The 27368-nt window shown below is 52.5% G+C and overlaps 1 protein-coding gene across 1 annotated transcript; it reads right to left on the bottom strand.

The window, feature by feature from the left end:
• Positions 1 to 16149: 16149 nt before the first annotated feature.
• MESD (mesoderm development LRP chaperone) lies at positions 16150 to 24588 on the bottom strand. The gene is made up of 3 exons (XM_025437624.3): positions 24338 to 24588; positions 18959 to 19191; positions 16150 to 17505 (listed from the first exon to the last, which is right to left on the bottom strand). The coding sequence occupies exons 1-3, from the start codon at positions 24539 to 24541 to the stop codon at positions 17238 to 17240; spliced, it is 705 nt and encodes a 234-aa protein (XP_025293409.1). The 5' UTR covers positions 24542 to 24588; the 3' UTR covers positions 16150 to 17237.
• Positions 24589 to 27368: the final 2780 nt, after the last annotated feature.

Genomic DNA, 27368 nt, shown 5'->3' with positions numbered 1-27368 from the left:
TGTGTGTTAATGTGCCTGTGCATGTCTGTGAATGTGTGTGCGTGCGAATGCGTGCGTGCATGTGACTGTGCGCTTGTGCACCCGAGGGGCTGGCACCACATTGTGGTTCTGAGCTGTCAATACTCCGGTCCGGCAGGCCAGCTTGGACCTCCTACGTTAGCGGCTGTGGCAGATACACGCCGCCCGCCCTCAAGGAGCTCCACGTGGAGGAGATCACATCTGTACACTCGTGCAAACAGTGTTTCTGAGCACGTGCTCTGCACACAGGGAGCACACAGTCCCACAGCAAGGAGCGGCGGGCCAGGGCCTGAGGGCAGGGAACCATCCTCACCAGGAGTGTCCAGGGCCCAGTGAGCGGACCAAGGCTGAAGGCAGCCCGGGAGTTAGGGGCCAACGAGGGACCGGCCTCCCGCCTGGGCAGAGGGAAAGTTAGCAGAGGTGCAGGCTTGAGGACGGCAGGGCACAGATCGGGGGTCAGCATGAGGGGGAGGCCGGGACGGGGTGGGCCAGATGCGCAGGCTTTGGGAACCACCGGGTTTGCTGATGGGGGGTGGGGGTGGTCCCTGGTGACCTTGCTGCCAGCAGTCTCCCTGCTTAAAACAGTACACGGGGTGTGGTTCAGTGACACAGAAACGGCGCCTGGGGAGGGTGAGGGCACCGGGCTGGGCCACAAGGAGCAGAGGGGGCAGCAGATGGGCCGCGCAGAGACAGGCAGGGATCCGGGGACCCACATTTGCTCCTTCACTGATGCCCACAGGGAAGTCCCTGTCCAGGAGTCAGGTGTAGAGTGAGCGGCCCAAGCCCCTGCGTGCCAGGAGCCAGGCTTGAACACGGGCAGGAAGAAAGAATGCTCCCGATGGGAACAGGGCTCGCGGGGCACGGAAGCAAACACAGGGGAGACATGGCAGGAAGTGATGGAGGGCTCGTCCCTTCACACATGGGGGTAGGACACAGGTGTCCACTCAGAGATACCATGCAGTGGCCTTGAGAGGTCAGAGGTCAGATCATCTGCTTAAAATGCAATGGCGTGGAGTCGGAAGCACGATTCGGGAATTCTGTCCCCATGTCCACGGGACAGACTTGGCTGGGCCGCCAGGCAACCTGGACCTCGGCCTCTTCACCCCCACTGCTTCCTTGTCCCCAGACTGTCCCCCACCACCCGCACACAGAAGTCTCCTCACTTATCACTTACCCAAGGCACTTAGTGCCTCTGCAGTGTGATGTGTGACCTTTCCCTGTACTGGGCACATCCTTCCCTCTTTCTCCCTCCTTCCTTCCTGGGGACCCAGGGCCCAGCACCATCACAGCACACACCCTGCCATCCTCCGGGCAGGACCACTTCCCACAGCGGGCAGAGTCATGCTCTGTAAATGCTGCACTGAGTGTTGCATGAAGGCATAAGCAGGCCCAGCTGCCCTCTGACCCCACTCGGAGCTCCCCTCCCCCAGGGGCGGAGGAAGGAGTGGGAAGTGAGGCGGGGGTGGACCCCTCTCTCCTGGGGGAGGGGGCAAATCCGCCTGCACACCTCGGCTCCAGACCACACACCACAGAGAGTGTCGCCATAAAGCAAATCAAGTGAAATTTGGATTTCCGGCACATAGAAACGTTACGGTCACACCACACTGTAGTCTGTCAATAGGCAATAGCCTTATGTCCAAAGAAGCCAATGTACACATCTTAATTTTAAAATACCATATTGCGGGATCCCTGGGAGGCGCGGCGGTTTGGCGCCTGCCTTTGGCCCAGGGCGCGATCCTGGAGACCCGGGATCGAATCCCACATCAGGCTCCCGGTGCATGGAGCCTGCTTCTCCCTCTGCCTGTGTCTCTGCCTCTCTCTCTCTCTCTCGCTCTGTGACTATCATAAATAAATAAAAATTAAATATTAAAAAAATAATAATAATAAAATAAAATACCATATTGCTAAGAATGCGAGCCATCCTCTGAGCTTTCAGGGAGTGATCATGACTGATCACGGATTGCTGCGACACATATAATGATGATGAGCAAGTCTGAGGGATGGCAAGAATTACTCTAGCAAAAGCTGGAAAGCTGGCGCCAGCAGACCGCTCAATGCAGCGTTTCTAAAAAATACACAGTATCTTCGAAGCACCATCGACAAGGGGTGCCTGTGGTAGCACTTGTTTCCCTTGCTAAAAATCAAAGGCCTTCAGATCCCTCCAAGGGCATGAAATCAAATAATTTGCTGACCACTACACAACAAACGTTGACTGCTTGGGTGCCTCCAGTTGTCTGGGCATCACCTCTTCTCTTAGTGAATGGGTCTGTGTAGACTCCTGCAATGGGGAGAAAATCAGCGCCCCTCCTCACTGCCGAGCCTGCTCACGTATGCACTTCACATGCCCACAACACACACGTGCACACACACACACATGCACACTCGTGAGCCTCAGCTGCTTCCATGCACGGCTGGCCTCCACTTGGGGTCTCCCTTGTCTCACCTCACAGAGTTGTCCCCTTTCACCACTACACGGTGACCTCAGTGGGAAACACGGCTTCTTTCCTTCTGGATCGCCCCAAACTACACAGGAAAGTCAACTCATGGCAAGGTTTTGCTGAAGGCTCAGGAATATGGCAAAGCAACAACCTAAAGTAGAAAGTTAATCATCGTTGCCACATTCACCTGCCTCCCCTCCCCTGAGGCACGGGCCCTAAGTACATTCCTGGCCTGGCTGCCGCCTCTGGGACATCAGGATGCTCCTTGCCTTATCCATAGCATGGTTATTACCACCTCCCACCGATTAAAATAAAAAAAAAAAAAAAAAAAAGAGAATTGGGCTAAGCATTTCTTTTTTTATCCAAACTCTCATCTGGGTGCTCCATCAGGCAAGGACGATTTCCTGTGGGGACCCCCCCCCCAAGCAGCATAATGAACCCACAGAGCCCATGACTGTGGTCATGGGAATGTGATGGAGTTGTAAGTGCAGGTGCCTCTTATAAGGACCTGTCTGTGCAGAGGGGCTTGTTGGGGGCAACCAGTAACAGTTACCCACATTCTGAGCGAGGGCTGCCTGAGTTGTCACTGAAGGACTCCTGGAGAGAGCTGTTCAGGCCCCCTTACCCACCTCCAGACTAGGGAGCAGAAGGCCAGAGACTGCCTGGGATGGGCGGCCCTGATGAAGATTCCAAGGATAGAGGGTTTCCCCTCATTCGAGGGGTGCATCCCCCAAGCCCACTGAGGGGGGCCTCTGGGGGAGACGGATGTGTGTGCAGGAAGACAGGATTAACATTGCCCTTCTCAGCGGCACCTTGCCGAGCCCCATACTAACAGGCCACCTGGCTGCTGCCCATGTGGGGACCAGCGTCCTCCGGAGCACTGTCCTGTCTCCTTGTCGTTCAGGTGGGCACAAGCTGAAGATGTCGCTCTGCTCATCTGGGAGTGACTGAAGGAGGACACAGCAAACGTGCAGGTCTCAGGAGAACAGAGGGCAGCCTCTGGGTAGACGCACCTCTACCTCTGGAGTGGGCAAGGATGCGTGGGGTTTCTCATGAGCCATGCACATGCCGTGGCGCTCACCCCCTGCGTGAGTTAGCCTGAAGGGACCCTACCCACACGGCTGCCGCCTCCACAGTGGGGTCCTGATGGGAAGGGGCCGTGAGTCGCCTCCAGAGGCAGAAGCTGAGGGAGAAAGTGGTTTTACCAGTATTCAACTGGAAAAGGTATAGCTCAGATCAAATAGGTAGAACAGTATCAGGGAGGAATCCAGAACACATGCTAAGCCAAAGAACCAACACTGGGCCATGTGCCATAACAGAGGGCACCTGAGGACATCTGCGATCAGAGACTAGGAAGGCCTGCTGCCCCTCCTCCAGCAGCCCCCAGCTCTGTGCCCCACCCTGTAGGAGCCAGCAGGCATGGGAGAGCCAGGGGTGCAGAGTGAGAAGAGACGAGGGAGAGCCCGTGCCCCCCTGCATGCCCTGGTTCCCCCCTGCAGGGGCTCAGAGATAAGGCTGAGGCCACGGAGAGCAGTGGTGTGCAGGTGCACGGGCTGTGGGGGCAGGAGGAGGAAACCCTGGCCTGTAGCCTGTGCTGAAGCCAATGTCCCGACAGGGCCAGTGCCAAGCTGCAGACCCCAAGATTCCCATCAGTGGGAGTGCTGGTGCTCCCAGGCTGGTAGTAGCTGGCTCCAGCTCATGCCTGGGGGTGCTCCCAGGCTGATACTTGCTGGCTCCAGCTCATCCCTGGTGGTGTTCCCAGGCTGGGACTAGCTGGCTCCAGCTCATGCCCAGTAGTGCTCCCAGGCTGGTCCTAGCTGGCTCCAGCTCATCCCTGGTGGTGCTCCCAGACTGGGACCAGCTGACTCTAGGGCGTCCCCAGCAGGAGGCTGAGTCTGCAGAGTGCTTTGAAGGCAGCCACGAGGAAAAAATCCATCTCTCTCCGGACTGTGCCCTCAGCCCCAGCTCCTCAAGGAAACCACTCCCGCGGAGTAGACAGGATGAGGGTACAGACTGGACTCCCCCAGAAAGTACCACGTCTTCTCTGGGAGCAAGAAGAAGCTGCTAATGCGAGGATTTGCTGGTTTATGTCCTTTATGGTGATTGCTTCTCCTTCCCAGCCAAGAGGGGAAACACTACATCTAGTTGGATGATAAGTAATCAGGGGATGGGGAGTGCGCTCCTGAGCGGTACACCCAGGGCAAAGTCGCCAAGGTTGGTTGATAGGACTACGTGGAATCATTAAAATTTAAGATCCTAAATAGTATGGAAGACAAACCAACTGAGGAAATGAGCTTAAAATGGATCTCCCGGATAAGAAGTTAGTATCTGTGGATGTGCTGGGCACCTGCCTGGGGCCCCATAACTGCCCAACCTCCCAGCATCCCCAGGCCTCGGAGTGGTGATTGCTTCCCCTGGGTGGGGGCCCAGGGCTACTGCCCTACGCCTTGCTGCAGCCTGAACTTTACTCTCAGGGCGTACAAATGGCTCCTCCATGAAATGATCCATCCTGGGGCCTCCTGCTGGACTGTACTGATCCTTCATATACCAGGTGCTCTTACGAAGTTTAAGTAAGTGGGTGGGGCGGGCTCAAGGGGGAAGGGGGAGAGGGCAAAACCAGAGGAAAAACAGGAAGGGGCCATTCACAGAAGAAAACATACAAATGGGAAAAAACACATTTAAAAATTCACCCTCAATTATATGACGCCAACTGAAACAACAGTGAGGTGCTGTATGTCACCCACCACGCCGAAGGCTAACGGACAGGAATGGATACACATCGACGGTGATCAAATGCTCAGTGCGCATTTTCTATAAAGCGATTTACTATTAGGCAAAAGTGATTTGAAAAGGCGTGCAAAGTTTATCTCCAGAATTGCGTCCAAGAATGCATCCTGACCAGTGGGCCACGGCACGGGGGTGCGTGAGGGTGGGCAACAGGGTGTCCACTGTGGCGTTGCACGCAGTAACGGAAACTCTGAAACAACCCTAATAGTCAATAATCAGAAAGCGGGTAAATTGAGCCATGTTCCCTTTCCCAAAACACAGATTAAAGGTGACTATGGAAATACTGACAACGACCAAAGCTGGCGGCAGGCTCCCGGCACCTGTCATGCCCCTCCTGCTGTTCTGTGCTCGCACCTTTGCGACAGTTCTGGGATGAAATGCCTCCGAAAGTTAGAAGTAACTGGTTTAGAGAGTATTTAACATTACGAGTCCAGAGCCTTAAAAACGGTCCTTTTCCATGACCTAGTAATTATTTACGGGGAATTTGGCCTAAGCAAACAGAGCTTGGGGGTAAAGCTGTTCATTATGGGATTCTTGGTACTCATTCCACGGGGTCAAAGCAGCTCAATGTTCAGCTACATGGAAACGACTGAATATCTTATGGTCTGGTTTGGTGCGTTACTGGTTCTCACTCAGATTTTGTTTCCAAGGGGTTTGTGACGACTCCCCACTTGCTGGCTGACTTGGCTGCAGAGTCCCTGTGGGTTCTGGAAGTGCAGAACATTACAGGTTAAACGACCTTAGAGCTCAAGTGACCAGCATTCCCCACATTTGACTTGTTCACGCGCGCTTGCGCACACACACACACACACACACACACACACACACTCCCTCCAGCTCTCCCACCAGGGCCACCTCCCTCCAAATCCACCATGGCCCCGCCCGCTCATGCCCCTGGGCCTTTGCACCATTTCCACCCTCACCTTCTTCCTCCCTCCTGGTTCTGCATCTCAAAAGCCTAAAGAACTAGCTGGAAGCAGCAAACTCCTTAGTGGGCTGTCCCTTGTTTAAATTTCTTTGGGGAACGCTAGTCTGGTCCGGCTGTGGTGCAGAGGGGAAGATACATTCTGGCCCATGACATACACTGATTTAAAATTAGAAGTAGGTGCCCAAAGGCAGACAACACCCCACTTAACCCCAAGGGGCTCTAATGAAGGAGCAAAGGCCTCAGGGAGTCTGTAAGGAAGGTTCCTTCCATCCTAGGGGCTTAGGGACCCGCTCTGTGCTGGAGAGGAGTCCCTGTTGGCTTGTTTCTTCCAGATCCTGGTATATAACTCCCAGGCCCAACAGAACTCCTCACCCCTGTTGACAGAAGAGGTGAGATCGAGGGACATCAAATATGGCACTCAAGGTCATCCGGCCTGGGCTGAGGCAAGAGGCCAGGATCAAAGAAGCCCCCATGTGTCCAAGGGCGCAGGCAGAGAAGCCTCACTGCCCGGAGGAAGAATGCCGGCTGGCCGCCGGGAAGAGCAGATGCAAAGCAGACCAGATGTCCCCAGGAATTCCTGACATTCTGGACAGCAGCCCTCCTTGCCGGGAATGCTCTGGGATCCGGACCTGTGGGCACTTCACCTTGGAAACGTGGGCAGACATCTCTGGAGGAAAGATAATTGCCCTGGGTTTGCCAGGCACTGTGCTTTAGGTCTGAACATCCTGCAAGCTGGGCTGCTCTGGCCCATCCAGGGCTGGACACTGTGTGCCCATAGGCATGGGTCAGGTCGATAAGCCCTGTGGGGTTTGCCAAGTGGCCTCAGCTGCAGCTCAGGTGTCCCCAGATGCCAGACCAAGTGGGCAAGGCCCCAGGGTTTCAGACTTGTGACACTCAGTGGGACCTGAAATTGGCCCACTTGGAAATCCCCTTGTCCTGCAAATGGTGCGTCAGCCTGTGGTCCACCTGGGACTTGGGCAGCTCTGGCTCTGGTCTTAGCCTTTTTCAGGGTGAAGCTCCTGCCTGAGTGCAGACTCCTGGCCATCAAGGATCTGGGAGTGCCACACCGAGGAGGGAGGAGGGGTGGTGCTCCTCCCTGAGCATGCAGACCACCGTGCTCCTGCATGCCATGCGCTGGGCAGATGGTGGTCTCCTTCCAGGACTATCTCTGCCACCCCTTAGGGCACTGTGCTACTGTGAGGGGAGCACAGCCTGCGGGGCAAGCCTGGGTGGGACTCCATCTGCCTCCTACTAGCTGTGACTTGGATGACTGGGTCAACCCCCATGAGTCCCTTCACTCATCTCCAGAGCAAACCCCACACATGGGAATGGTTAGTACATTCAGAAGCTGAGTGCTTCATGTGGATTTGCTCCCTTAATCCTCACGATGCTCCCAGGAGGTGGGAGCTTCCAGCACCCGTGGGCCGGGGCCAGGTGCTTACCCAGCGTGCTCACGAGGATGCAGCTCTGGAAATGCAGGGGTGGGTGGTCCACCTGCAGACCTGTGCTCTAATGGGCCCATGCAAACCTGTGGCTCTGGGGATCGAGCACAATCCAGTGTGCAAACGGCCTGCGCACAGTGGGTTCTCAGAAGATAGCGCACGACTCAGAGCATCTTTCACCGAGATCTGTCTCGGCCGAGAGAGGTACTCTTCTGACTGTCGCCTGCACAGTTCTAGGAGCCTGCTGGTGCTCAGTGCGGACCCAGTGAGTGAGGGCGCCCACTGCTGCATGCACAGGTGGGGGCAGCCCTCCTCCCCAGCAGAGCCTGATGCCTGGGTTCGAATCCTGCCTTGGTCGAGCCCTAGTGCTGTGACCCTGGGGCAAACACTCTGCTTCTCCGTGTCTTGGTTTCCTTGAGTGTAAACCGGGGGGATAACACAGCATCCCTGCCTCGGGTCACTGTGAGGATGAAGTACCTTAGAGCCTGTGAACGACACACGGGATCCGAGAGTCCTTTAGTTTCCAAAGAGGAAGTCGGAGGAAGAGGTGTGTTCAGACGTGCAAGGGGTCCACAGTGACCTGTTTATTGGAACAGCTGCTCACCAACTCCCACCCCGGGAGGGGCAGCGGGCAGCAGGGCGGAGGCCGGTCTCTGCTGCCCCCTAGTGGACACCCCCTCACTGCTAGCCACACTTTCTAGATGGAAGACCCGGACAGCTCTAGGGGGGCTGGCCATGGGGCTGCCGGGTGGTGCCCCTGGCCCCCAGGACTGGACGGTGGAGAGAAGGCACAGTCCTAGCTCACCGACGGGGTCCTGTGAAGGAGGCAGTGCCCTCCCCGGCCCTGCCACGACTGGCAAGACCCCGTCTCCCTCAGCTGCCTCCCAGGCAGGGCAGGTGCCAGGCTCTGGGGGGGTGGGGAACAGGAAGGTGTGGAGGTTCTCAAGTCCCAGCCATCCTCCTCCTCCTCTTCTGCCCCCAGCCCCATTTCAGCTACCATCCTCTTTGGGGCTTCTCCTTTCAGAACTGCATCCCCAGTACCCCGGTGAAGAGCCCGATCCCGGCCCACCTGCAGAGGCCCCTCGGCGCCGGCCTGGCCTTACCCAACCCAGTGAAGGGGCACCTCGGGGCCCCCAAGGACAACACTTCTTTTTTTTTTTTTAAGATTTATTTATTTATTCAGAAAGAGCGAAAGAGAGGCAGAGACACAGGCAGAGAGAGAAGCAGGCTCCATGCAGGGAGCCCGATGCGGGACTCGATCCTGGGTCTCCAGGATCACACCCCGGGCTGCAGGCGGCGCTAAACCGCTGCACCACCAGGGCTGCCCAGGACAACACTTCTGAACCAGATTTCACACCCAAAGGGTCATTTCTGTATTCAACAAAGGGCACACATACTGCCAACCTCAGAGCTGCCAGACTGCTGTCCCTGGCTAAGGTCAAGTCAGGCTCCCCACCTGGCCCTGCTGAGCCCAGTTCTGGTGGAGGATCCTGCTAGGTCAGCCCCAGGCCCCCTGACCCTTAACACCTAAGTCCTGGGCTGCCGGTGGTCAGAATCCTATGCTGCTGGTTCAGCAAGAACGCCAGCCTCCCATCAAGTCTTCTCCAAGCACCCACTGACCACTGACCCCTCACTCAGCCTTGGGCAGGAAACCCCCAGTGTCTCTGCTGTGTTCACGGTTGGGGACATGCCTCTGCTCCAGCTGTGACCGTCTTGAATTGTCTTCCTCACCATCTCTAACAAAGTGTCCTTGTCCAGCACACAATTTTTGTTTAACAGAATCCACAGAGAGATTAGGAGATGAAAAAACAAATTTTCACAAGAGGAAGGGGCTTTCAGTAAGTAGAGAACACGAAAACTCCCTAATAACCAAAGGCATGCAAATTACAATAAATTGCTGTTTTATATCTATTGAACTATGGCTGGCATGGAAGTGATCAGTAAGTGTTCTTCTGAACAAATAAATACATTAATGGATTAAAAATAAGCCCCTGTCTAGTCAGTGATGGCAGAAGTGATGGGTCTGCTCAGCTATTACTGGTGACAGAGCAAATGGATAAAATCCTTTTGGAAATAATGTGACAACACATAGAATGAACATGTCATTTGTTCCAGTAATCTTGAAGCAAATACTAAAGGACTCATCTTAAGGGAGGCAAAAAAATAATTTCTTTTTTTTTCTAAGATTTTTTATTTATTTATTCATGAGAGAGAGAGAGAGAGAGGCAGAGACACAGGCAGAGGGAGAAGCAGGCTCCATGCAGGGAGCCTAATGTGGGACTTGATCCGGGGTCTCCAGGATCACACCCTGGGGTGAAGGTGGCGCTAAACCGCTGGGCCACCAGGGCTGCCCCAAAAAAACTAATTTTAATTTATGATTGTGAGTAACTAGAAAGAACTCAAATATTCAACAGTTTTGAAAGAGACACGGGAGTAATAATCCAGCCCAGTGCTGGGGGGCTTTACATCTGTGCTTGGATGTAACCTCTCTTGAAATGCGTAATCAGAGAATCAGAAAAGTCAGACGGGGGTCGGGGGTGGGGGTGGAGGGCAGCTAGACCTGTGGCAGAAACCTTTGCAAAGCAGGTCTGGTGGAAAGTTTATTATAAGAATCCAGAGCTCTCAGAATCCTGGGTCAACCTAAACAATTGAGACCCAGGGAGTGAGACACTCCGGGCAAATCTAGAAACTTCACCAAGTGAGGTTCTGAAACCTTCCCTCGAGTTGCTCTGCTCTCAGTGACTCCACCAGATTATTGTCTCTAGCTGAGGACCTGCCGTGCAGAGCTGGTCTCAAGGGCCCAGCTCTGGTGTGTATGGCTATGACCGTGGGGTGGGGTGGGGGGGCAGGGTGAGGTCACTGGTGTGGGCAGGGTGTTCTTGGGCTGAAGCAGATGCTCCCAGAGGGCGATGCGTGGCTAGGAAGGTGAGGCGTGTAACGGAGCATGTTTCGCACTGTGCTCTGGCCCACCTTTCCCCACGACATCAGTCTAGAAAGTGAGATTAAAGCACAGCAAATCATGGGAATGTCACAGAGCTGCCAAATGTCAAATGTGAAGTCTGCATGGCAGTGTGAAAAGTTTATACAACGTAAAGCTAAGTGGGAAAAGCTGAAGAGGGAGTTGTCTTTCTGCCAGGACGGCAACTGTGTTACCAGAAAGTACAGAGGTCACGCTCTGAAGCACACATGGCCAAATGACAAGAGCTTTGAGAGCTCGAGTGGCGCCCTGGCAGATGAAATTTCTTCCTCTTATAGAGATCTCTTAACATCGCTGTCAGATTATCTTAGTAAAAATAAGGATTTCAGTTCTGACTCTGGAAGCAAGAACCCGGGAACTTGTAAAACAGAGGAAGTGCTAACCGGTCTGCTTGTCTAGTGTGGCCTACCGTTCACCCTCACCTCTGCCCTGTCCAATTTTGCCTAATGCTGTCAACTGTCATCAGGCTTTTTTAAACATTAACTTGATTTTTAAAAAAATTTATTTATTTATTCATGAGAGATACAGAGAGAGAGAGAGAAGCAGAGGGAGACGCAAGCTCCATGCAGGGAGCCCAACGTGGGACTTGATCCCAGGTCTCCAGGACCAAGCCCGGGCTGAAGGCAGCGCTAAACCACTGAGCCACCAGGGCTGCCCCTTAACTTGATTATTTTAAGTACAGTATTAACTATTACTGACGTTGGTTGCTGCACTTTGGGACCCCTGTGCATTGTGTGCCGGTGGCAAGCACCTCCTTCCCTGTGCTCTAGTCCTGCCCCGGCTGACAGCAGCATTCCACACTCTGCAGGGCGCAGGAGAGGACATGGTTTTATAGAGGAGTGAGACAGATACACCCCAGCCCGACCCTCTCCCGAGAGGAGCCGATGGTCCAAGGTCTACAGCTACTTTGAGAAATTCTCCAAAGAGGTGACAAGCCACCTTCCCAGGATGGTGGTCACCCCTTCCCGCTACTAGGAGGAGGTGAGGAGGAGCCGTCTAGTCCAGGACACTTGGTAGAGACCATGGGAGCACAAAGCCTACCTGTCACGCCAGATGGCACGCAGCCCTGCCTGGGCCCCTGCCTGTCCTGCTCAGCTACGGAGGAGCTGGAGGAGCTGACAGACAGCAACCCCCAGCCCGTGGATCCCGGCTCCAGTGAAACAAGCAACGCTCATGTAAGGGGAGAGGAGAGTCAGAAATTACCTAACATAGATGCTCTAGGCCAAGGTCTGGGAAAAGCTGTCTAATAAGCATGACTGAGAGAGGCAATACAGTGATGTGGCAACCATCCGGTCTGCCATCACAGAACAACGAGAGACAAAAGAATAGGGGCACCTGGGTGGCTCAGCGGTTGAGCATCTGCCTTCAGCCCAGGGCCTGATCCTGGAGTCCTGGGATTGAGTCCCACGTTGGGCTCCCTGCGTGGAGCCTGCTTCTCCCTCTACCTGTGTCTCTGCCTCTCTCTCTATGTGTGTCTCTCTTTTTAAAAAATCTTTTTTTTAAAAAAGACAAAAGAATATACTTAAAAATACGAGTAATATTCTATTCTGGGGGACAAAATATAACCCAAGGGGGAGATTTTCCATTTGGACTTCTTGGGTTCCTATAATTTAATAAGACCTTGAATTTTAGGGATGCCTGGGTGGCTCAGCGGTTGGGCGCCTGCCTTCGGCTCGGGTCATGATCCCAGCGTCTGGGATCAAGTCCCACATCGGGCTCCCTGCGAGGAGCCTGCTTCTCCCTCTGCCTATGTCTCTGTCTCTCTCAGTCTGTGCCTCTCATGAATAAATAAATAAATCTTTTTTTTTAAAAAAAGACCTTGAATTTTAATAAAAAGCTCCTTCATTTCAGAACTAAGAAAAAAAATGGGTACAAAACCCCACAAATATTTACCTTTTACTTTGGTGTTTTGACTATTGGCTGTGAAACACGAGAACCTCACGTAGACACCCTTCTCTCCTCCTCATGCCTTCTGGTTTCCGATGGTTATGCTCTGGTGTTTAGTACTTTCTGGTGGTTTCCCTCATATGTAATGTTAAATAAACCTCTTGCTTTTTTTTTTTTTTTTAAGATTTTATTTATTTATTCATGAGAGACACAGAGAGAGAGAGAGGGAGGCAGAGACACAGGCAGAGGGAGAAGCAGGCTCCCTTGTGGGACTCGATCCCGGGTCCCCAGGATCACGAACTGGACTATGTACAAAACACAAAAGTAAAAGGTAAATATTTCTAGAATGAGAAGACAAAAAATTCCCTGAATCTGCAATGGAAAATAACACACCTTTTTAAAATGAGAATTAAAAAAAAAGAAAGAAAGAAAGAAAAGAAGAAAAGGAAAATCACTAAGGAGGGATCCCTGGGTGGTTCAGTGGTTTGGTGCCTGCCTTCCACCCGGGGTGTGATCCTGGAGACCTGGGATGGAGTCCCATGTCGGGCTCCCTGCATGGAGCCTGCTTCTCCCTCTGCCTGTGTCTGTGCCTCTCTCTGTGTGTCTCTCATAAATAAAAAAATAAAATAAAATAAAATAAAATAAATAAAATAAAATAAAATAAAATAAAATAAAATAAAATAAAATAAAAAAAAAGAAAATCACTAAGGAAATCAAAAGGAAAAACACTAAGACTTCCTAGCAGAATTACTGAATGTTAGCAGTTAGGAGGCATCCCCAAGAAGCTGAGAGAAAGTCATCATTATTAAGGAGACCACTACACATAACATGGTTAACAAGAATCGGGGAGAGAGAACCGCCCACCTTGATTCGCAGTTTGTACATGCTACTAAAGTTGGTTTGATTAAAAAAGCAAGAGAGGGCAGCCCCGGTGGCTCAGTGGTTTAGCGCCGCCTTGGGTCCAGGTCGTGATCCTGGAGACTCGGGATCGAGTCCCACGTCGGGCTCCCTCATGGAGCCTGCTTCTCCCTCCACCTGTGTCTCTGCCTGCCTCTCTCTCTCTCATGAATAAATAAAATCTTTAAAAATAAAAAGCAAGAGGTTTATTTAACATTACATATGAGGGAAACCACCAGAAAGTACTAAACACCACAGCATAAACCATCGAAAACCAGAAGGTGTGAGAAGGGTGTCTACGTGAGGTTCTCATGTTTTACAGCCAATAGTCAAGATACCACGCAAATGTGTTAGATCAAGAGATTAAAACCAACATGAGGGATCCCTGGGTGGCGCAGCGGTTTGGCGCCTGCCTTTGGTCCAGGGCGCGATCCTGGAGATCCAGGATCGAATCCCACATCGGGCTCCCGGTGCATGGAGCCTGCTTCTCCCTCTGCCTGTGTCTCTGCCTCTCTCTCTCTCTCTGTGACTATCATAAATAAATAAAAATTAAAAAAAAATAAAACCAACATGAGATGGGGCGCCTGGGTGGCTCCATCAGTGAGGCATCTGCCTTTGGCTCAGGTCATGATCCTTGGGTCCTGGAATTGAGTCCTGCATCGGGCTCCCTGCTCAGCGGGGAGCATGCTTCTTCCTCTCCTGCTCCCTCTTCCCCTGCTGCTCTCCCTACTTGTGCTCTCTCTCTCTCAAATGAATAAAATAAAAAACATGAGCAAGCAAAAATGAATTTCCATGTGCAGGTATATGTATATATCCGCCCCGCCTCTCTTCTACACATCTGCAGATGGGGCTGGGCTGCACTCAGTGTGACAGGAATGTGGCGGAGGCTGGGACCAGAAGCATTCGAAGGCTCCCTCGCTCATGCAGCCGTACCCGGGCTGGACACAGCGGGTGGCTGGCACAGGTGCAGCTGCCTGGCACCCCTCTCTGCAGGGGGCTGCTCCAGCACAGTGGCTCCAGGGCGGCCGAGGACACTACAGGGTCCACGTCTATTACACTGGCAAGTGCAATGCCCAGTACTGGCAAGGATCTGAGATCTACTGCTGGCCAAGGTACAAGTTAACAAAACCGCTGGCTTTGGAGAGCAGCTTGGCAGCATATACCAAAATGTTACATTTTGTTTGTTCTAGCAATTCCACTGCTAGGAAGCTGCCCTTCAGATATAAACAAAAGTTTACCAAAATATTTTGGCAGCTCCACCTCCTAAGGAAAAACCCTGAGAACCCAAGGGTCTATCAGCAGGCAGCATGCAGGTCAACTGTGGGTCACCCTTCAGCTGTGGCCTGAGCTACTGAAATACCCTCACAGCTTGCCCCTCATACCCACCGGGGGCCCCACGCAATCAGTTCTTCAGTGCAGCCAAGTACAAATGGGATGGCCTCTCACGCTCACCCCAGCGCAGCTCAGAATCCTTCAGAGCATTCCAAATTCCTTCCAGACCCGGTGTACCTTTCCTCTTCAGGTACGTGTTGCATTATGCCCGACTCCTCCATGGCTTCCCACCATCCCTCCTCTGCTCCTTCTAACCACAGGACCCTTGCACAGATGGTTGCTTTGCCTCCCACCACAGGAAGGGCCTCTCTTACCATCCTAAGCTTCCTCTTACCTCTATCCCTACCTTGTGACACCAGGCATCTCTTTCATCCAACAGTTGCCATTTTGTGTGTGACGAATATTCGTCTCCCCCCCCCGCCCCCCCCCCCCCCCCCGGGTCATTAAGTTTCAGGACAGCAGGGGCTCTATCTAGACTGTTCCTGGTGCCCAGCAGTACCTAGCATGTAGCCGGTGCTCTCAACAATGACGGACACAGCCATACACTGTGTAGGAAGCACGGAGGTCAGTACATCTTGATGTGAAAAGACTGTGGAAGCACAGGTATACGGTGTGAAAAGTACATTCCCTGTGATCCAATCAGAATAGTTGCTCTGCTTCACCTACAGGTGACAAAGAGCCAGCAAATGCCCGAGGTAAAACTGGAAGCCACTAGGCATGGTGCTGGCTTCACCTGTGGCTGGATTCAGGGGCTGAGACAGCCCTTGTCAGGATGGGGCATGGTGGCCACAGCTCTAGCCTCATGTCCCCTGTTCAAAAGGGGTAGGAGAGGGTGACTGGGTGGCTCAGTGGTTGAGCATCTGCCTTTGGCTCAGGTCGTGATCCCAGGGTCCTGGGATCGAGTCCCACCTCGGGCTCCCACAGGGAGCCTGCTTCTCCCCCTGCCTGTGTCTGTCTCTCTCGTCTCTCACGAATAAATAAGTAAAATCTTTATTTTACTTTTTTAAAGATTTATTTATAAGAGAGAGAGGGAGAGAGAGAGAGGGAGAGAGAGGCAGAGACATAGGCAGAGGGAGAAGCAGGCTCCACGCAGGGAGCCTGATGTGGGACTGGATCCTGGGACTCCAGGAATACACTCGGCCAAAGTCAGGCATTAAACCGCTGAGCCACCCAGGTGTCCCAAGTAAAATCTTAAAAAAAAAAAAAAAAAGGTGTAGGAGAGACCAAGCCCTCTTCCTCCCAAGGTGACTCAAGCACACTCACCCCGGGCTAGCTCTGACCGGCCTGGTGCCCTTCAGTCCTGCAGTGAGGGTAGGCTAGATGGGGAGATGGCAGGGGGAACATGCATCCCGCAGTGTAGACCTGAGGGGGAGAGGGCCTGGCTCATCCGGGAGAACTCTGCGTAGCTGCCAAATAAGGATGAACAGACACATCACAAGAAGCTAAGTGAATTTTTTTTTCCCTCCTGGAAACAAATCTACAGGAGCTTCCCCCAAGAGGAGGCAGTGGCAGGGGGTAGGCACACATGTCATTTTGTACCTTCCCTCAGCAGTAACATTTCTAACCACGTACATGTGCTAGTTTTAATTTGTTAAAATCACAATGGAAGTTTCATACAAATAATTTTAGTTCCTAAAAATGACACTTGCATATAAATTCTGCAAATAAAATCTTACTTAGAGTAGGTCCGTGAACAGCAAAATCCGACACAAACAGGTGGCACGTCATGTTAGTACCGTACAAAAACACCACAGATTTAGGCACTTCATCAAAGAAAAATGTTTTAGGGATGAATGAGGTCACTGGGTTTCCTGTCCACTCTGACCCCTGTTCCCACCCTCCAACATCGGCACATGAAATGGCACACTCGAACCCTCAACACCAGCACAGCTGCCCAACTCCCGAATGTTACAGAACGCACAACATCGACAGGTACCGAGAATCCCTGTCAGGATCAGAGTAAACACTTCGGATTTTCGAGCTACAGGATTCTTTCTGCACAGATGTGGGGTCACACATCCCGGCGTCCTGACCGCACACTTAGACAACAGAGCTCCATGCAGTGCTCCCTCGGAGGGCTTCACTTCACAGTCCCAGAAACCATGTCTGTAGCCCAAGGAGCCTGGTCCTGCCTGGAGTCTCTGATCAGAACGTGGCAGCCCTTCAGTTAACAGAAACTAAGGAAGCATGGATACAGCAAGCCCCTGGGTCAGGGCCGGCATGGCAAGGAGAGTGGGGCCACCGGAGTCAGTGACTCCCTCAGATTGAAACGGTAAAAGCAACAGTCAGGGTTCCCTTTACAGTGATTTTATCGTAAACGTGGAAGTATCATTGTCCAAGGGGAACTAAGAGACCTGTGTTTTCACACTTGACGCCTTTTAGACAGTAATTCTTATGTGGACCACAAACTGGTCATATGGCAGAGCCTTTCTGGAAGAAAGCAGATTTCCTCAGCGAGTAGTGGCCGCGTCCCTGCCTGTCCGGGGAGCTGGCCATCCCAAAGACTCCTCTGAAGGGTCACAGTGGCCCCGTCACAGCTCCTCTCGCTTATTCCCAGCTCGATTGTCTTCCTGCACAACCTTGGCAGCCCGAGACTTCGGGACTCCCTCCTTCTTCTTCTTGCCCTTCTCCTGCTTCGTTTTATTTTTCTCTTGGCTTCCTCCTCCCTTGCCAGGGTACACCTGCCCCTCCAGAGTGACATCCGCACACCTGTCTTGGCTCACCAGAAAGTCCTTAATCTCCCAGGCGTAGCTCCCATCACGAAGCATGAAGATGGCACGGTCTGATCCCACAATGAACCTTGAAGAGACAAGCAATCATACGGTCAGAACACAGCAGTAAAGTGCTAACAGGTCATAGCCATCCTGCGGCATGTAACTAGAGAAAACCATCCCTTCCAAATCTGACATGAACACAGAACAAAAAACTATTTTCCAAGGCCTAGTAGCTATTGACACTAATGTTCAAAAACACTAGCTGACTAAATGATTTAGCATCTCAGCTTAAGTCACAGAGTAACGGAGCCTGGGCTGTGTGTCGTGGATGCCCGTGCTGAGACAGCAGCATCACCAAGGGTGCTGAGGAGCCACCCCTGGGGCTGCTGCTGTGGAGGCAGGAGGCGGCTGCCCTTGAATATGTTCCACATCCTGAGGCGCCCGGTGAAGGTTTCATTTGCTAAAGCTTCTGCTGACAAAGGCTGAAAACTATGAGCTGAGGCGCCCCACTGGTGCAGCCAGGGCACGAAGGCCCTGACACTGAGGGTCACCCCACCCCATGAGCACAGCGGGGGCTCTGACTCTACCTGTTCCCCTCTGTGTCTGCTCAAGCGGATGAAAGCACCATGCCATCACAGGCACTCTCTAAGTGTTCCTTTCTATTTTTCATCACTCTTCTACTTCCTAAACTATTTCCTTGAAGAATCTAAATCTCAAGACCATTACTGAGAAGAAAGAATATTCCTTAGCATTGCGCCTGAGGGCTGCGCTGAGCTGCGAGTTCCGCACCCCTTCCCCTAATCAGCAGCGGGCTCCAAGACTGTGTCTGAATACTGCATGCGCGGAGGGACCCCCTGGGAAGCAGGAGCTTCTTAGGGGACACGGTCAGGCTGTGACTCATTGCCCCGCAGAGGCTAACCTATCCCATCTCACTCAGATAAAATAACAGGTAATGCCAGAGTCACAGGCATGTCACAACGTTGTGTGGTGACAGACGAGAGCCACACGCGCCAAGGGCAGAGCATGCAGAGCTGATGAATCGCCACATTGTGTACCCGAAATGAATGTACCATTGTGTGCCCACTATACTCAAACCAAAGAAAGTTCAAGGTAAGTAAAACTTTACGATCAAATTTTTTTTTTTTTTACGATCAAATATTAAAAAAAAAAAAAAAAAAAGCTTACTGACTCTGACCAATAATAAATGCTCTTTTTCTTAAAGAGAGAGAGAGAGGGATCCCTGGGTGGCTCAGCAGTTGAGCACCCACCTTTTTGGCTCGGGATGTGATCCTGGAGTCCTGGGATCGAGTCCCATATTGGGCTCCTGCAGGGAGCCTGCTTCTCCCTCTGCCTGTGTCTCTGCCTCTCTCTCTGTCTGTGTCTCTCATGATTAAATAAAATTAAAAAAGAGAGAGAGAGAGAGAGAGAAATACAAAGAGGAAATCCAGGACAGGAACGGTCCAGGGCTGGAGGTGGGTCCTGCCAGAAAGGACAGGGCATGGTGGTGCAGAAGAAGCCCAAGCACAGCCCCCAACTACCTCTGAACGTCGTAGTTGGCATTGAAAAGACTGCCCTGCCAGAGGCTGGTGATCTCTTCTGTCTCCTTCTCTGTGGGGCTGCCTGACACAGTGACGAACATCATGAGTGTCTTCCCCTTCTTGGTCATCTTCAGGATGCTCTCGGGCCTGCCCGGATCTATCTGTGAGAAGTCGATAGGTGCCGAGGGTCTTTTGTGCTCTGGGAGGTCCCCTTCCTCTATGTCGTCATCCTTCTATGAGAAGAGAACACAGAGCATGCGCATCATCAGAACGTGCTCGGTGGCAGCACAGGCTGAACAGCTGTGCATGCTCGCAGTTGCGAGCAAGTGACCAAAGTTCTCGCAGGACCAGGGAGACCCAGGGGCTGTCCTCCTCCCCTTGACCTTCAGGTGAAGCCCAAGTCGCCAGCAGGACTCAGCACCGATCACTCGGGTCACCAGGACGTGAGAGCCCATGTGTGATGTTCCATCTAGAACAATCTACCCCACACGGCAGATTGTAACAATGTGGTCTTACAATGAGCTGAGACACAGCAATGAAGACAAAACACTGAGAATGAGCTCCAAACCTCAGAAAGAGACAACTGAATGCCAGAAGCCAGGCATGAAATCAGATGTACTATAAGCCTGCTATTTAAAGTTCAGGATCAAACAAAACTAACATAGGATGACAGAAATCAGAACAGTGCTGGCCCCTGGGGGGCTGAATGAGAAGGGAGGGACACAGGGGAACTTTCTGAGGTCATGGGAATGCTATCTTGATGACAGTGTGGACGACACCAATGTATCCATTTGTCAAAGCTCACAGCACCCTACACTTAAAATCTGCATTTCACATATATCAACGTCAACTAAACAATAAGAACCACCAACAAATACTCAATTCTAGTTAGTAGGCTGGGTTTTTGTAGTGGTGTGAACTAGCAATTTTCAAACTACCATCTGTGAATTCTAGCCTTGCATGAAGAAGTAAATATATTAAGGATAATGACATCTGGTTCTACACTTTGGTGACAGGAGTGCTAACTGTGGAAAGGGGAAGAATACTCCCTGTATTAGGCTGGAACTGGCAGGCAAGCAGAGGAACACATGATTTTTCATAGGTAGGTAGGCAGATGCCAACACCCAACGGGTCCCAAAGGGAGAAGAAGAGCAAGGGAGGCTGAGGCGCCCCACTGGTGCAGCCAGGGCATGAAGGTAGGTAGATAGATGATAAATGAAAATATTTAAAAAGCAGAGTTCCTCAGAGAAAAGACTAATAATTCCAGCTACAAAAAGAAATGAAGTACTGATAGATGGTCCCTGAAAACAATATCTTAAGTGATGGAAGCCACACATAGGAGACCATGCTATACAAGGGCCACTGGTAGGAGATGTCCAGCACAAAACAGAGATTAGTGGCTGCCTGGGTGGGCCTGGCTGGAGGATTGGGAGAAGAAGGGAAGGGAGACAAGATTTTATTTCTGGGGTGATGAAAACATTCTAAAATTGAGTGGTGATGGCTGCACGACCCTCTGAATACACCATTGAAATGTGCACTTTAAAGAAACGGTTGAATCATATGGCAAGTGAATTCTCTCTCAACAAAGCTGTTATCAAAAAACCAGAAGAATGACTAACTTAAAATGAAACAAAGAACCCCATCTCACCCTTACGTGGTTGTCTTGCCGAATCATAGAGGACGTCAATGGTAACATACCTTTAAAATGGTTTTAACAAAAGGTGAAGCACAACAGAATTGTACTGCAGTGCTTAGAGGCGATCCCCATTTACATGAGATCTGGGACCTGGGTTAGCTCCATCTGACCACCTGGGTGACCTTGGATAGGACTCCTTACTCCCCTGGGCCTGCTCCTTCATCCATAAAAAGAAAAGCAGAGCTAGGTGACCCCCAGCAGTGTAACCCCACACGACATACTTCTCAGCTCTGCCACCCTCCCAACCGACCCACTTCTTTCATATTTTGCTTTGTGAGTTGATGGCGATCTGCAGTTGGGGACACGTGCTGTTCTGTCATAGGATCTTGGGCAGCTTGGAAATCCCCTTTCCTCACCTGTGATGGAGAAGGGGACAGCATCTTCCCCCCCCTAGAGTCTGGGGGACTCGATGACATAAAGGCGTGCTGGCCCCAGTAATCAGACCTCCAACCAACTAGGCAAGTCACACTCTCAAAATCACACAGGACCGCCTGGTCGCCAAATTCACAGGCTCTCTGACTTCCTTCTACTCTACTTTTTCAAACTGATTTCACTAAAGGTCATGAAATTAACTCAGTAGGTCACCGACAGCATTTAATGAAACAGTTATTAAATAATTGTAAGTCTAGTGCATAAGGCAAGGATAAGGATTGTTCCAAGCAACTTTAATTTCCATGACATAGGCTTTTGAGTCTGTTTCAGTTTCCAAAAAAGGGGGAGGGGCAGGGTAGTGCTCCTGTGGGTGCCACACCCAGTGTGGGTGCCAGTCCAGCTCTACCTAGTCTCTGCTAGTTCCCTGGGGAACCTGACCTGTGGTTATTGCTTCCTCCAGGCAGGGGCAATCAAGCCCCTACCTCTGTCCACCCCAGTCCGTCCACCAGGTGTCGGGCACTCCCCAGGACACTCCCTAGACAGGGAGTGGAAATACCTCTAGGCATTTTCAGCTGGCTCCCTCACTCCCCCAGGGCTGCTAGTCAGATTCAGGAATCACAAAGCTGAACTCCCCTTCCTGCATATCTTTTTCTTGCTCCCTGTTCCTTGATAACACTAGCTAGCACATACACAGGACCTAGGGTGCTCAAGCTTCAGGATGGCCCTACAAGGCCCCCACTGAACATGGGGTTGGTAGGGCTCAGAGAAGACAACCCACTGAAGGTCACATGCCAGCTACGGTGACACTGAAGAGCAAACCCACATTTCTGGCTCTGGAATCTGCCCCACCCATCCCTACTGTAAAGGTGTAATCAAAGAACTGCCTTTGGCTTTCCTACACGGGTTGGGACTCAGCATTAAGTCTGACACGGAGGAAAGAGTTCCCTTTCCCTATCCCCACCTCACACACGTGGGGCAGGCCTCCCCCTGGCACAGGGATTCTCACACTGGTGGAAAGGAGGTGGAGGATGGATTTAGGGATCAACACTGGGGGAGAAGTACTGTTACCCGCAGGAAAGCTTTCCCACAGATAAAACACTGAAGCACCCCGGAAGGGTGCTCACATTTGTGGAGTGTCTGCAAACATTAGCTTGCAGGTCGGCACAGCACCCCACAAGGGGGGATGTTTCCGGCTTTATGGCTAAGAAAAATGGGGTCACACAGTTACCAAGCAGTAAAGCTTGTTCAAAACCCACCCTTTCAGCACATCATGCTATCTCCTGCCTGGTGACACAATCTACCAGCCACCAAGTTGGACATACAACCTCTCCCTTCCACTCTGATCCTACAGCTTTGAGCTTCATCCAGCAGACAATTACACTGACATGCTCTCAGCTATAAAGGTATGTCTGCACACAGATAGGGAGACGAGAGTGAGCGCACGTTTCCACGCTAAGGTATGGATGACCACATATAAACATTCCAGTATCCTAGTACTTAGGTCATGGAACTTTGCAAACTCGTCAGTGACTGCGTATTGCCTTCTAAATAAAGGGCTGACCCCAGAGCATTCAAGGGCCAGCACCACCTGGTCCATCAACCTTCCCACCCTTACCCCTCACTACTTGGCTTCCAAGGTAGCTTTTCCAGCTAACCTAACTAATTCATATTAGTAGCTTCCAATCAGAGTTGCTATCCTAGGTTCTTTCTAGGATCACAGCTAATCCTTGAACTACTCTGAGGTGGGTACTACTAAGGCCTCTATCTTGCAGTTCAAAAAACTAAAGTACTGACAGGTTCTTCAGTAGCCCAAACTCACAAGTGGTCTGAGGCGAGGCAGCCGAAGTCCAAAGCCTGGACTGTTCCTATCTGCACCATTCTGCTTGGTTCCCACGCGCCCCACTCTCAGCTCCTGTGGCAACACTCCCACACCCCTCTTGTGTATCTAAAATGCCATTTCCACCCTGAGACCTTTTGAAAGTCCTACAACACTTTCTTCATTGTTTACTGAACTCAGCAATCCTACTTTGTATTTATGGTTACTTGTACCTACTGTTCCTGAGGGCGGGATCCCTTGCTATCGCCACAGCACCCCTCTCTGTCTAGCTACCTCTTAGTATTTCCAGGGTAGGATTTCCTCAAGAGATAGTGTTCTTACTTTAAGGGATCAAATCTTCATTCGCTCAAGTCCATAAAGAGATGGGAGATAGGAAGACAGTAAAGGGGGGAAGGAAATGCTGCCTGGAGTTCCCTCTCTGTCAGAAGTGTGCACCCGCAAATCCACCCCATCCTTCCATCAGCTGCAGATAGATAAGAAAGTACAAGTCTGCTTTCTTCTAGTCTACCCATCAGGTGGTACTTTAAACTCACATCTGAAAGGCTCTATCAAACATGTCTATGCACAGAGATGCCCACAAATAAGACATCAACGTGGGAAGGAATCATCCAGTAAAACAAAACAAAACAAAAAACCCAAAAAACCCTCATTCTGCAGATAAGAAACCTGAGGCCTAGAGAGGAAACAGGACTTGCCCAAGATTACACAGTGAGTGAGTAAGCACCGTTTCTGAGTCCACTCCACTAGCCATGCAAACCAGCCAGGACAATGCAACCGCCTTTGCAGGGGAAAGAGGTGCGACGTGTTGTCGTTTGTTGAACCTTATCTAAAAAGCTTATTACACACTCCAGTGCATTCAAATAACGAACCAAAAAACTTACTCTCACAAAAACAAGTCTCTGCTCCTTTAAAGGAAACGTGGAGTTTCCTGCGAGCCACCAGAAGCCTTTGCTTCCACCACCCCCTCACCCCCCAAAATGCAAAACTCTCAGCAGGGAACACGCCAAAATGAGAAGTCCGATTCGGTACCGACCGAGAAGAGGGGTCAGCGATCAAGGCTGAGCCGGCCCTCGCGTGAAGATGACCCTCGTTCCCCACCCCCTCCCTCCGTCCCTGCGCCGAGGGCAAAGGTCTCCCTCCCCACGCGCCGGGCCCAGGGACCACCACCAGGGCCGCGCCGGGGCGGCCCGGACACCGAAGGGCAGAGGAGTGAGCGGCCGGCTCGGGCCCCGCGAGGCCCCGGGAGGCCCCGCGAGGCCCCGCGAGGGGTGGCCCGGGGGTCGGCGGCGGTGCGAGCGCGGCGGCCATGTAGGACGCCTGGCCCGGGCAGGGGCCGCCAGCGGCCCAGGAGACAGCGGGTGTGCGGGCGCGAGGGGCCGGGGCTCGGCGGGAGCCCGGCCGGGGAGCGGAGGGCCCGGGGGCCAACCAGGCCCGGGCCGAGGACGCGGGGGCCCGAGGCTGTGCGCGCGCGGACCTCCCACTGCTCCAGAAGGCGTGCCATGTCCGCATCGTTGTAGTCGCGAATGTCCTTCTTCTTCTTCCGCGAGGGCGGGCTGGCCTCGCCCGGCGTCCCGGCCGCGCCCTCGGCAGCGCAGGCCTTGGGCGGCAGCGGCGGCAGCAGCAGGTCAGAGGCGCACAGGAGGACCAGGGCCGCGCGCACCCAGCCGGAGGCCGCCATCTTCGCCGCGCCGCCGCAGAGGCCCGTGGTGCGCGCGCCGCCCGACCCCGCCCCCGCCCCGGCCCGGGCCCCGCCCCCGGCATAGGCCCCGCCCCAGGCCCAGGCCCCGCCCCAGGCCCAGGCCCCCGCCGCTCCAGGCCCCCGCCGCTCCAGGCCCTGCCTTGTGCCCGCTTCCAGATGCTCCGCCCCGCCCCGCCCCGGCCTACCAGGCCCCGCCTCGTGCCCGCCTCCAGAAGCCCCGCCCCCCGCCCCGCGCCGGCCTATCAGGCCCCGCCTCGTGCCCGCCTCCAGAAGCCCCGCCCCCCGCCCCGCGCCGGCCTACCAGGCCCCGCCTCGTGCCCACCTCCAGAAGCCCCGCCCCCGCCCCGCGCCGGCCTATCAGGCCCCGCCTCGTGCCCGCCTCCAGAAGCCCCGCCCCCGCCCCGCGCCGGCCTACCAGGCCCCGCCTCGTGCCCGCCTCCAGAAGCCCCGCCCCCGCCCCGCGCCGGCCTACCAGGCCCCGCCTCGTGCCCGCCTCCAGAAGCCCCGCCCCCCGCCCCGCGCCGGCCTATCAGGCCCCGCCTCGTGCCCGCCTCCAGAAGCCCCGCCCCGCGCCGGCCTACCAGGCCCCGCCTCGTGCCCGCCTCCAGAAGCCCCGCCCCCGCCCCGCGCCATCTTGGCCCCGCCCCCAGGGTCCCTCCGCGGTCCTGATGGGGCAGTGCCCCAGCTGGGTCGCAGGGCGCCGCCGGCTCGTTTGCTCGCGGAGGCCTGGCCTTCCTCCCTGACGCGCAGGCCGGGTCCTCCAGCCCCGGGGCCTCCGGGTGCTCGGGGCAGAGCCTCGCGGGGCTTCCGCTGTGGCCCGCGGACGGACCTGGAGGTGGAAGCTCTGGGAGCTGCCTGGGCCCCGGGGAGCTTTCCTACCTGGAAGCGGGTGGCAGGTAGCTCCGCCTTTGCAGGAGGTCACGACGCTCTGGGCCCGCTGCTTTGCTGTTGGAGAATTGCGTTCAACCAGCTTTCGGGATCACCGCCATCTCTGCAACGCCAATAAGCCTTGTTTTAAAAAAGCATTACTTTTCATTAAGACAGTTTCAGAATTACATCTGATTTTTAACTCGATACCGTAGGATCTGACGAATGCATTTCAAGGTTGAATCGTTTGTTAGTTTGCTTCTTATTTGAGAAGAGTCTGAACAGAGATGCTTTCAAATTACACGAGTTTTAAATGGCCGATCTGAGCTTTTAAGTTTTTAATTATGTAAGAAAGACACAAAGCACTAAGTTGTAAGATATCAAACATTATACAAAGTTCCAAACATTCTACTCCACCCTACAACTGTACTCCAATCGAGCTGTTTTAGTTTGTTACATATTGTATACATGTTTCTATACGTTTATAAACATCAGAATGTCTCTAGAAATATGCCTCTTAGAAATTTTGTTGCATTTAAATGTGTGTCTATGGCAGCATAGTATACATTATTGGTAAGCATTGTTGGCTTAAGTGTTTTCCATTTAGCAATATGACATAATGAACTTTCATTCTTCATACTTCGGTATAGCATGCTTTGGTATTAATACACCAATAATTTACTTCCCTATTATCCTATTAATGGGCACTTATTATAAATTTTCTATTACCAAAAAATAAAAAAAAAAGAGAGAAAGAGAGAGAGAGAGAGAGCTATAATAAACCTCTGTATTCATGCTTTGTGTTCTGGGGCTGTTCATATGTCAAGTCCTAATCACAGTCCCGCAGATGTGATTGTATTTGGACATAGGGTCTTTAAAGAGGTAATAAATTAAAATGAGGTTGCAAAGATTGGTCCCAATGCAATATGCTGTCTTTTATAAGAAGAGGAAATTTGATCAAGGTCTTGGGAGACACAATGTGAAGACACAGAGGGAAGACGGCCATCTACAAGCAAAGGAGAGAGGTCTCAGAAGAAACCAACACTGCCAACATCTCAATCTGGGACATCTAGCCTCCAGAATAGTGAGAAAATAAAGTCCTGTTGTTTAATCCACCTGATCTGTCATATTGTAATGGCAGCCCTAGGAGACTAATATATCCCTGCTTTGTAGGATTAGAGTAGTAGGATGCATATAATAGAAAACTGAGCTCCTTTTAAAGTAGCCTAAACAAGAGAGAGGGCTTTGTTGTTAGTGTCTCATTTTTCTTTGACAGAAGCAGTTGGAAGCATAAGCATGTAGGGCTGGTATTGTAGCTCTTCCGTCATCTGGCACCCAGCCTCTTTTCTTATCCTGCTCCATTCTACTGGCTGGTGGTTTCCATCCTCAAGTTCACTGCAAGTTTTGAGATGGCTACCTGAGCACCTGCATCAAGATGACTTTCCTCCAGGGAAGGAGGGAGGTCAAACGGAGCACACTTTTCTATGGAGTTAGCTTCCTTGAAGCAGGCTGCTTGGGCATCCACACACTTGTGCTCATATGTCACTGGCTGGAACTAAGCCCTCCAGAGGAGGCTGGGAGACTGTCTTCTGGCTGCCTACATTGTCACCCCAAATAAAAGTGGGGTTCTGTTTTCAAGGGAAGAGATGAAGTGGCTGAGGAGTAGGCAACTACCTAACCACGTGTGCCTCACCTTCGCCCTTAGGACCATTGTGTGTGAATTCTGTCCCACTGCTGAGGTGGCTGATCTTGCCCATCCTCATGCATGCATCTGTATATATACAGACTATGACATTTTCCACTGACATTGAGCAGAAACTCATAAGAAAAAAGAGGGTTTTTCCTTTTCTTTCCTGAAATCATTGGGGAAATGTCATAAGCTTTCTCCCCAGGGCACAATGCTCCACCCAGTGGCTCGCAGCCCTGTCCTGGTGTGCTC

This window comes from Canis lupus, chromosome 3 (assembly GCF_003254725.2).
Source record: "Canis lupus dingo isolate Sandy chromosome 3, ASM325472v2, whole genome shotgun sequence".
In the NCBI taxonomy this organism is placed as follows: Eukaryota; Metazoa; Chordata; class Mammalia; order Carnivora; family Canidae; genus Canis; species Canis lupus.
The sequence above is the reverse complement of the archived record's forward strand: the minus strand, read 5'-3'. Positions and strand labels throughout refer to the sequence as shown.